Source organism: Dichomitus squalens (genome assembly GCF_000275845.1).
Source record: "Dichomitus squalens LYAD-421 SS1 unplaced genomic scaffold DICSQscaffold_21, whole genome shotgun sequence".
NCBI lineage: Eukaryota > Fungi > Basidiomycota > Agaricomycetes > Polyporales > Polyporaceae > Dichomitus > Dichomitus squalens.
Window position 1 is genome coordinate 84547 of NW_006766903.1, and position 10898 is coordinate 95444.

The 10898-nt window shown below is 54.9% G+C and overlaps 2 protein-coding genes across 2 annotated transcripts; both read left to right on the forward strand.

Annotated features, from left to right (window-relative positions):
• Positions 1 to 3711: 3711 nt before the first annotated feature.
• On the forward strand, positions 3712 to 6374 carry DICSQDRAFT_171221 (SWI/SNF complex 60 kDa subunit; the record flags this gene model as incomplete). The annotated part of the gene is made up of 7 exons (XM_007366869.1): positions 3712 to 3975; positions 4113 to 4265; positions 4328 to 4447; positions 4828 to 4960; positions 5608 to 5738; positions 5794 to 6048; positions 6126 to 6374. 7 exons carry the CDS (start codon positions 3712 to 3714, stop codon positions 6372 to 6374), a joined length of 1305 nt encoding a protein of 434 aa, XP_007366931.1.
• Positions 6375 to 6793: 419 nt separating this feature from the next.
• Positions 6794 to 10340, forward strand: DICSQDRAFT_181407 (BAR-domain-containing protein). Its single transcript, XM_007366870.1, has 7 exons — positions 6794 to 6956; positions 7030 to 7047; positions 7122 to 7222; positions 7723 to 8034; positions 8099 to 8212; positions 8269 to 8427; positions 8481 to 10340. The coding sequence occupies exons 1-7, from the start codon at positions 6942 to 6944 to the stop codon at positions 9907 to 9909; spliced, it is 2148 nt and encodes a 715-aa protein (XP_007366932.1). The 5' UTR covers positions 6794 to 6941; the 3' UTR covers positions 9910 to 10340.
• Positions 10341 to 10898: the final 558 nt, after the last annotated feature.

Sequence of the window (10898 nt, forward strand, 5' to 3'; positions counted from 1 at the left end):
GAAGCTAAGTGTAGAGGAGATACCCGTATTTCGACATATGGTATCGCATCTCCCCCGAAGTGGCCACGTTTCCTTATGTAAAAGTCTGCGCCTTGAAGGTCAGGTGTCACAGACAGGAGTACACATCGTGGTATGTCCGACGTTCAACCAACAGTACAGTCTCCTGCGGCATTGGCACGAGGGTGCGACCGGTTGCACTCATGTCGCCTTGACCATTCTTCCTGAAGGCTGGCAATAGGACCAATGGACTCTTGAGCCTTGAAGCAACATGGATGATTAGAGAACCGGAGATTCAACTAATGGCGATCCAAGGCAGCCTTTTGTGGTTGGTCTCGAACCTCGCGAAGTTGGCTATCATATCAGTCTCACTGCTCAACCATCAGAACTCGTGTTACGCTTTCACCGCTTCCGCACTGCGCACCCACATGCATAGTTGTCAGTGTTTCCTAGCCAGATTCTATCACTCAACACCGCATGGTGCTCATGAGGGTCCTCGGAAGCCCATCATATTCAAGTACAATGCGCCCAAAGCGTGCTATTGCTGCCAACTCATTGCTTAAAGTTCAATCTCGGCGTGGAGTACAATCCGATGCGTGGGAGTGCCGGCGTTTCAGACCCAAGTGAGATACCTGCATGATTGATCCCAGGCTGTGAATGGGGCTTAGGGTTGCCGAGAACAGGTCAGGTTTCAGTCAAAGCTAACTCATGTGTATATATACTCATATAACGCATCGTACGATCTGACATGACTAGTTGACTACCTATTACAGCCCTAAGTGAACCCCCGGCACAAAATGTTGCAGGGCGTGCGCGCAAGCTCCAAAGAAATTGCTCTGGTAAGGTAAGCGGCCGTGCACGTCTTGTCATGGATGCTGGCTCACGTCTACAGCAGTGTGCATACACAGCAGCTGATACTTTCAGCATTGGGTGACTCAATGACCGCCGAGTCCTCCTGGGGCAGCACTGATAGTGACTCTTGAATGCTCAGTACTGCTCATATACGACACAATCGTCACCGCGACACGCGAAGTAAGACTTAACTGGAGACGCAAGCTTCATTCCATAGACTTGCTGTACATCGTCAATCGGTACGGTCACAACTGGCGAGTGCAGTGGTTTACCTCATCATACTCTTTGGTGATGGTGATTGTAGAGAAAAGGTGAGTATGGGTATGGATGGATATATCAGGTACGGCCGTTTGTATACTCATAGGATTCCCTTACAAACGTATGTAAGCTCTATCGAACCTAATATGCGGGCGGGCCGTTGATCAGAAGAGACTGCTAGGGTGTTTGAGCTATATATCCTCGAAGAGGTCACAACGATACTTCCCAACGTATCGTGGGCTGGTAGGAGAGCAACAGCGGCTCACAAGACGGGTTAACTGACTTCCAGAGATCTCAGCGTTCACTGGTTATCGGACATACGCCCTCGCAGAAAGAAATGCTCTCATAGGATGGGTTGTCTTCTTATTGAGCGCGGTATTCATATTGCCAAATATAGTGAGCCGTGGTTGGCAGTCACTTGAGAGGGTCCTCAAACGTTGTCACAGGACGATCTGATACGAACGGTTCACCTTGGATGCCTACCACATACAGCGGACTGTTACGCCAAGCCCCTGGACTTACGGGCGAACAGAGCGAGGCGAGTCGGATCATTTGTCACGTTTTCTAGACACTCAATGGAGAACTTCAGCAAGCATGAGTCAAAGGATCTACCTCTCAACAGTACTCGACTGTATATTCCCGTACAGTGACGATTGTGTCGAGGACCTCATTCGTCGTGTCAGAACTATTGGTCATAGCCTTCACCTGGCCCAAAACAGTCAACCAATATCATCCCGCTCAGGGAACATCCCTTCGAGGTACACCATCCCTGCCTTTCGTGCTCTTGAGAAATGGTGAGCTTTTATAACTATCAACTGGAAAAGTACACTTACATGGGATGCAATGGGATAGGCATGATATGTTTCGTTGGCTCACCTCATCCCGAACGGGGTGATGTTCGCAGCAGACTTGGTCGTGCGTTCTTGGTTCTACTCCCTCAGCCTTGTTATGCTCACCGGCTGCACGGAAGGAGTTGAAAATCCTTGGGACGACACTGTCAGATGTCTTGGGTTCGTACAGAAGTTCGTGAGTTCACAAATCGTCTGTCAGTTCGTCCCGGCTAACCAACGTACGATCCAGGCTCGTTACAATCCTTCTATCCCGGTTTTTACTAGACATCGCGGCTCTCGGATCAAGCCCAGTGAAAACCCCGCCTATTGCCAAAGATTGCTGGCTATTGCCGTCTGATGCCGTCTTTTCGGAGCGATTTGGATGACAGCTCGGCGTCTAAAATGGCTCGTTTCATACATCGATTGGCTCGTTTTATATATACAATGGGCCGTTCTATATGTACAATGGGCCGTTTGACGTCGATCGATAGTATTAAACCGGTGTCCGATGTATATATACTGTTCCATCCACATCTATTACATATATGCCTCCCTGTGTGCCGACCGACGGTTATCCTACCATATCCATTCTTACGATCTCGTCCCCAGCTCCTTCGTCCATGACGCCATCGGTGTTCGCAATGCTCTATATATATAGTGGGCGAAAGCCGTCCTCCCATCTCTGCGCCCTTTCTTCCCTCCTCTCACCATCCCTTTCTGTCCTCGGTACTCTCATTCACCGTGAGCCTCGCTAACAGGTAGGGTATCGCTGTCTATACACGTCAACACAGGTGAGTGCGTTACTCGCTGTCACACAGCATACAGGTAAGTCGCGCGGGTGCAGCAACGCAGTAGGTTAGAGCACGTCGTGGTAAGTCACTGTACGCGGGCTTGGCGCGATGCGCGGGCGCGGGGAGTAGCGTATTATTATGTAATGCGAAATTTGTATCGTAGAGTAACCACCCATAAATACATATATCCGTTCGATCTGGTGCCCAAGCGCAACGAGCCCCAACTGTATAGGACTGTTGCACTCTGTTCCTATATTTTTGCCAGGCGTTCAATAGAGTGGAACATACAGATATCGGGCGAAAAATATGCAAACAGACGGAGACAGATGGGAACAGACGGAGACAGATGGGAAAAGACGATGAACGGCAAATAGCTTTTTGTGTGCATATGGACGGATATATATGCATTCACCTACATACATGTGGATATCTGACTACTTCTGCCTTTTGGGCGGACTGAAACGGGCCGAAAAAGATGAGAATCGTGAGCAACAGGGAAGGTTCTCACTGGGGATCAAGTACGATGACACGGGAAACTTCTGAGAAAGTTAACAGTACAGAAATCGTATACCATTCCTCCGACATGCCTTCCACGCCGGTGAATCTACCGAATCGGTTTGCGTTAGAGTTTTGGCGGCCTGAAGTATTTTGAATGGGATTGGAGGAGGTATCCCAGGAGCGATGTTTGGGCCCCACGGTTCAGTGTACTGTAATAGACCAATCATGATGTTATGCTGCTTAGAGCGTCGTGCAAATCCAAGGAAAGCGAACCGAACCAGAGAATCAAACACGTGAGATAGACGCGCGTGGGTCCCACAGTCGAACCTGCCGCCGGTGCTCTCCTTTGCCTTGTCCTTGTAAACGCACGAGCTTGTATCGAGCCGCGCCTCGCTCCTCGCGCCTTTGACTTCTCCCCGAACGGACGCCCGAAGAACAACCGCTTGTAGCACGCGCTGCTGCCCGCTTACAACCGTACTTGCACCATGGAGGCCCAGAAGCCTGCCGCAAAGTATGCCCTCTCGTCCTTCTTCTCCTCACGCCCCTCTCTCAGCCAAAACTCGACCTCTGCCGATGACAGGAAGCGCAAAATCACCGACAAGAACCTTCCCAACGGGCTCTTGCAGTCGCCCGAGTTCGCGCAGGAGTCGGCGATGTACAGGGACCTGCTCCAGATGGAGCGCAAGCTCGACTGGACGATGACGAGGAAGCGAGTCGAGGTGCACGACGCGCTGCAGAGGATCATTCCGGTGAGTGATCTTTCGTTCTCGGTGGCGCGGGAATGCGTCGTGTCTCTGCGGCAACTGCTAGGATTCGGAGCTCTTCGACTGGAGAAAACTCGATGAGATGTTGACGAGGATGATCGGGTGTGGCTTTTTGCGGACAGGCGACGCGGACGCTCCGGATATTCTTGAGCCACACTGTCTCGGGACAGCCATGGCAACGCGAAGGCGTGGAGGGCGATGCTACTAAGCCGAACCCCGAAACGGGGGAGAACATCCCTGCATGGCAGTTGAGGATAGATGGACGGATGCTCGAGGTACGCGCTCCTTTTCTCGGTTCACCACGACACCCGCAGCTTCATGGCTGTCCTCTGTCAAGCTGTCGAACCAGCGGGCAAAAGATCGGAACCCCCCACGGAAGTTCTCCACCCTCATCAAGCACATGATTGTGGAACTTGACCGCGACACCACCTTGTATCCCGAAGGCAACATTGTTGAGGTGGGTACTCATTGGTCGAGAACATGAGTCCACTCAGTAGGGGTGCTTAACTATGGTGGCGACTGGCCACCGGCCGCGTTGAGAGCCAATTGATGGCGACTGAGGGACTAGTCGAGCGCCCTGCATCTGACATGCGCACGACGTCGGGCTTCGCGTTCCTTCCCATCCCACGGGTCTACCGACACCAACGTGGAGGGACTTCGTGCGGGGGGACCAGTGCCAGCATCGCTGCAGAGTTATCGAAGAACAGTTGAATGGCTCATCTCGGTTAGCCCATCAGTCCCCATCGATGGCATCGACGCGGCCAGTGGCCAGGGGCTATCATAATCGAGCACCCTTAGTTGCACCGTTCTGCTCTATTGACGGTCTGCGGCTTATAGTGGATAGGTGGTCCGAACCAACCACAACTAGATGGCTTCACCATTCGGCGGAAAGGCGATGCACCGGTCAAAATCCGGATTGTTCTCCATCTGGAGCAACAACCAGAGCAGTACAAGGTCCAACCCGAGCTTGGTGAGTGCTGCATCCTGTCGATGCGACTCCATGTCGTAGATGGAAGCATATGCGAACAACCCCATCACGATGCGTTACGCCGTATGCTCCTGTATACGAAGGCACGGCCGTCGCATCGAATTTCGCGCATGTTGCATGACGTGTTTACCTTGAGCAGTCCGATTGTACGCAGAGAGATAACCCGCGATGAGGGCCAGAGACGATGCGTGCGACTACTCCTTAGGTCCCGTCTGGCAAGCGGGATGGGAGTCGGATTGTCAGCGAAATTTGCCGTAGCCGCCCATAGATGAGATTGGGGTTGAGAGCGGCTACAGTGGATTTGGTGGACAATCCCGGCCCAGTCCCAGTCCCATCCCGCTTGCCAAACGGGTGCGGTCTTCTCGCTATGGAGAGGCTATATACACATTCAATTCCCAGACATGCGCGACATCTTGGTGCGGACGTCTCGGAATGTCAACGATACGTTTCGGAGCGGGATGCATAGAGGGACTGAGCTGTGGCAGTGTCATTGACGCCTCCTTGGGGATGGGCAATTGTGAGGAAGGATGGTATTCTCGCACCACACGTCGGCCACGGGTCGCCGGGGTGGCGGAGCCGCTCTATGCACATATGCGAATCATGGACACTAATTCATTCCGGACTCGCAGCCAACATCATCGGCGTCAAGGAAGAGTCGCGGATAGGGGTCGTCCAGGCGCTCTGGAACTACATCAAACAGAACAACCTCCAGGACAAGCAAGACCGCCGAAAGATCCACGCTGATGCTCGTCTCCGTCCAGTACGTCATTTCTGTTTGCTCCTCCCGTTTCGGTGGTGCTCAGGATACCATGCAGATATTCAATACTCACAATAATCAAGAATACGAGTACTTCTCCGCACTGCCCGAAATCGTAAATCGGTACCTCGCGCCGCCCGAACCTATCATACTACACTATACGCTGAACCCTACGGTCGCGCCGCCAGAGAAGGCGGCGGCGTGGGACGTCGAGGTCAAGGTCGACGACTCGAACCTCAAGGGCCGAATGCAGCACGTCGTGGTGAGCATGGCGCAGGATTCGGCCAAGGAGCTCACGAAACTCGACGAAGAGGTGAGTTCCGCCCTTGCTTTGGTGCCGCGCCCTCGCCTACTAACCCCGCGTGCCGGAAGATCGCATTGCATGTGCAGTCGCTGTCGAACTCACACCAGAAGCGGACGTTCCTGCGGGCGTTCGAGGAGGACCCGCGCGGGTTCATCCAGACGTGGCTCGCGTCGCAGTCGCGGGACCTGGAGAGCGTGCTCGGGAGCGGGCCAAGCGAGGGCGCGACGGTTCGGCAGGAGGACCTGAAGCGGTCGGAGTTCTTCCGGCTGCCGTGGGTGGAGGAGGCGGTCGCGATACAGGAGGGTATGCGGCTGGCGGCGAAGGCGGGGATATGATGGTGGCGACCGCCTGCGGGCGTGCCGACGCTGCTGAGTACGTTATGTGTGTCGACGTTGTACGTGTAATGTTTTTGTATTGCCTCTCTAGTCTGCCTTGCTATCAGGCCTTTTTGCTGCATTGTTCGACATACATATGTAGGAGCTTCAGTATAGTCAATGGCGCGGAGCTCTGATCCGTCTGCGATCGAGAACGAGAGCCGCGGATAAACAACAAGGACAATTACATAGCGAGACGCGTCGGCGATCCCGGGGTACAAGGAGGATCGAACGATCTCGCGAAAATTGAGGGCCAGCCAATGAGCGTGCAGGAATCGCGACAAATTGGGACAACGGGACCTTCCCGATGGGATCTGGCCTGATTGTACCTCAGGGTCGGTCCAGTGCACAGAGAGCCAAACGAAGGGGCTTGCTCTCCGTTACGACCACCGTTGCCACCGTCCAGTGAACGTTGGACGCTCGACGACACCTTGTTTCTTACCATTGCACTCTTGGTTTCGGTTTTTCTCGACGGGACGGCAAGAAATAGTCATAGCAAGGCAGGACCGACGCGGACGATAGGACACGATGGCTAGCAAGCAGGTGAGAGCGTTCGGCGATACGTACGTGAGAGGCGTCGGTGTGCTGAACGGCCGCGGTCAATGCGGGGTAACAGCTTGGAAAGTTGCGCCAGGTGCGTCTCCGTCCCCTCCCCGCAACTCCCTTCACCTCCGTGCACGGCTTGATGAATAACGCTTCTGCTGGCAGCTCATGGGGGAGGTGATCATGACGCGGGACAAGACGATCCAGTCGGACGAGTTCCGAGAGCTGGAGCACGACGTCGAGCTCAGGAGGCAGGGCCTCTGGCGGTGAGTACCCTGTGGATCGTCTCTGCTGTCTTTCTACTTTGGTCCGTGCCTTGGACTTCTTATATGCGCTGGCTATCGTGGCGTCTCTCTCTCTTGTCCCGTGCTATGGGGCTCGGGCGTTAGTCCGCGAGTCGTATGATTCGAGGGAGAACCCTATGAAGGGTCAGACAGAAACTGCTTATGCTGCGTCTTCGTCGTGCGAGGATTGGAAAGCCTATGTGCACGTTGGCCAGTGGCATGTGTCCGTCTCGAGCCTACAAAGCAGGCCGACGTCGGTGACGTCGACAGCCGATGACAGTGATGTCCGACTTCGTCGGCCTCGGCTAACGTCGAGAGTCTTGGTTGCCACATGGGGTCTGTAACCCCAGTCCTCTAGCATGCATGTACCATCCTAACGCGGGCAGTCAAGTCTAAAATGGCTTTCCCATCTCACGGGGCAGTCCGGCTGCCGCGCGCTTCACCTCATCTGCAATAACATGTACTGACTTACCTCAACGCAGACTCGACGTCGCGTCCGACGAATACCGGCACTACCTCCTGAAGAAGAAGGTATCCGAGGTGACGGGCACCGACGACAAGGTGCTCGCGCTCGACGCGCTCGGGGTCGTCATGATCAAACACGGGGAGGAGTTCGGCGACGAGTCGGCGTACGGGCAGTCGCTCGTGAGCCTCGGCCGTGCGCACTGCAACGTCGCGACGCTCCAGGAGAGCTACGCGATGACGCTCGAGGAGACGTACCTGACGGCGGTGCGGCAGAGCGAGGACGAGATCAAAGAGTACCAGACGCAGAGGAAGAAGCTCGAGAGCCGGCGGTGGGTGTTACTTCGTGTTGCACGTATGCGCGTGCAGGTAGCTGATGGGGTGAGGTGGCTGTAGGATCAGTTACGATGCGGCAGCTGCTAGGCTCGAGAAGCTGAAGCACGCTAAGAAAGTCCCAGAGAAGGATCGCGAGGAGGCCGAAGAAGAGTTGGAGACCGCTAAGGCTCGCTAGTACGTAAGCCCTTCATTCTCAAAGCCCTGCCTCTCTGAGATAGATTGCTTTGCAGCGAGGAAACGCTGGAAGATGTGCGCACACGCATGTACTCGATTCAGGAGAACGAGGTGATCCAACTACGCGAGCTCACCAACTTCCTGGACCTCGAGATCAATTTCGTCCATTCTTATCTAGACGAGCTGCAGAAGGTCAGGTCGGCATGGGTCGACGAGTACGTGCTTCCTTTCCTCCCATTATTTGTCTATTTGCCAACGTCATGATTAGGGATACGTTGAAGAAGCTAGGTGCTTCTAAGGCTCGACCGTCGCCTCGTCCTACACCTGCGTCGCGCTCGGGGTCGATACGCTCGGCGAAGTCGATCAAGAAGCAGGCGGAGGAGGAGGCCGCCCAGTCCAGCGCGGACGAGCAGCGGCCGACCATGTCCCGGAAGAAGTCGCTCTCACGCAAGAAGTCCGATGTCGCAGAGAGCAAGCCGCCGTCGCGCGCCCCATCTCGCGCGTCGCGGAAGCGATCCGACAGCACAGCAACAGCCGCTAGCGAGAAAGAGGACAAGGAGAAGGAGAAACCGAAACCTGAGAAGAGCTCGCACAGGCTGAGCGTCGCGGGCTGGAGCGTCAGCTCGATGATCGGGCGGGGAGGGAAGAAAGACAAAGAGAAGGAGAAGAACAACAAGGAGAAGTTCGCGGAGCTCGACAGCGACCTGAGCGAGACGGACGAGTTTGGGGTAACGAAGCCCCCGCATAAGCGCCGCTCGTCCGTTCCCGGGCTGCCTTCGACGTCCCCGAAGCTTCCTGCGCGTTTGCTGAAGTCGTTCTCGAACGGTGGGGAGAAGGAGAAGGATAGTGGGAAGGATAAGGAGAACTACAAGCGCGTCGTTGCGCTGCATGACTTCGCTGCGGGCTCGACAGACGAGCTGAGCTTTAAGGCTGGGGACCAGATCGAAGTCATCAGCGAGGTCCTCGACGGCTGGTGGATGGGCGAGCTCGAGGGCAGGCGCGGGCTGTTCCCAACGACGTACACCGAGATCATCAACTCTTCGCAGACGTCTCTTCCTCCCCCATTGCCTCACCGACCATCTGCTTCTGTCACTCGCGCCCTCGGACTGTCGAATGGCGCAAAGAAATCTACATCATCATACTCTTCACTCGAGGACGGGCATCCGTTCGGCGACCACCAAGCGCGGAACGGCAAATCGAGTAAGGTCTACGAAGACAGCATCCAGAGCAGCAACTTCAGCGACGATGACGAGTCCTCGAGTCTCATGCACGTTCAGCGCATCGATGATGCCCTCTCGTCCAAATACGTCACTGGCCTCCCCGCCCCCACCTCGCCCGCCGTGCCAGTCCCGACCTCTCTCCCTCCCCCAGTTCCCGTTCGTCGTGACACGACGTCGGGGTCCCCCGCGAAGAAAGCACCTCCGCCTCCGCCTCCGCGTAGGTCGACACTTTCGGTCAACGCGCCCACTCCGCCCCCCGTGCCAAGTCGCCCAGGGACGCTGCGCACCAAGTCATCGACGTCGAGCTCGTACAGCTCGCTCGCGTTGACGGGAACGGCGGCTGCCGATCCGGACGGGCTAACGTACTCGCCGTTCGACAGCCCCCGGGACGAGAGCACGCGGTTCGACTGCAGGGAGTTCAAGCAGAACCCGTTCAAGCCGCAGGGGTTCTGTAGTAACTGCTTCAAGATGCATTGAGCGATGGAGTGATCCGAGGGTCTTTCCTTACGTACTCTTCCTCTTGGGTTGGTTGTGCTCGTGTGGCTCGGTTGGGTTCAGCGCTATCGTCGTCCGATGTGTCTGCACCCAGGATCACGACTATGTTCGTCCGTCCGACTGGTCTGCTCGACTCCCGTGCTTCTTCATGAGACGGTGACGAAACCGTTGTACTATATCATGCATCTACCCACGTCACCCTTTCCCTCTGCCACGCTTACACGTCCTTAGCCCCCTTCTGTCACGTAACACGACGGAAGCCGGATGTGTAGATGGCGAACGTCGCCACGATCTGTGAAATACTAATGCTCATTTCTCTTCAGCCTTCACATTGCTCTCGATTGTCACGCATGTTTACCTTCGTGCATCACTGATTCAGCACGTACTACAAATACATGGACATTCCTCTTCCGCCCATGCTGGGACCGTCAGGAATGTGGTACAGAAAACGAGCAAGATCATCAGCATTGACCAGGACCATCGTATGGGCTGCAACGCGGGTAGATTATGAACCCAGTCTACTCTGTTAAAATCTGTAGCCCGTGTATGAGAAGCCTCACTCGGATAGATGGTAGAACGAGTGTATTATACCTGTAGCCCGTGTATGAGAAGCTACAGGGTACTGTAAGTATGTAGTATGTGCTGATAATGCTGGGGACGACGTACCCTCACTCGGATAGATGGTAGAACGAGTGAGGGACGTTGGAATGTGACGAGTGATGTTTAGTGTCTACGGGAGATGCCGATCTACAGCGCCTAGTGCGTTGAGCGTGAAATCTAACACTCCTCCTCGCTGTAGAGGCGGGATCGGGAGGAGAGAGATGGAATGTATCGCGTATGGTATATGGGTGAGTTGGTATATGTGTACTGAATAAGGGTAGGCGTCGAGTACAGTAGGGAGGATGAAGAAGGAAAAATTATAAAGATGAGGCGCGGAGATAACACTCCTCCTCGCATTGAGAACAAACATC

Coding starts and splice junctions, on each gene's coding strand:
- DICSQDRAFT_181407 (XM_007366870.1), top strand. Junction 7,223..7,722: donor AGGAGGCAGGGCCTCTGGCG/GTGAGTACCCTG, acceptor ACCTCAACGCAG/ACTCGACGTCGCGTCCGACG. Junction 8,213..8,268: donor GAGACCGCTAAGGCTCGCTA/GTACGTAAGCCC, acceptor ATTGCTTTGCAG/CGAGGAAACGCTGGAAGATG.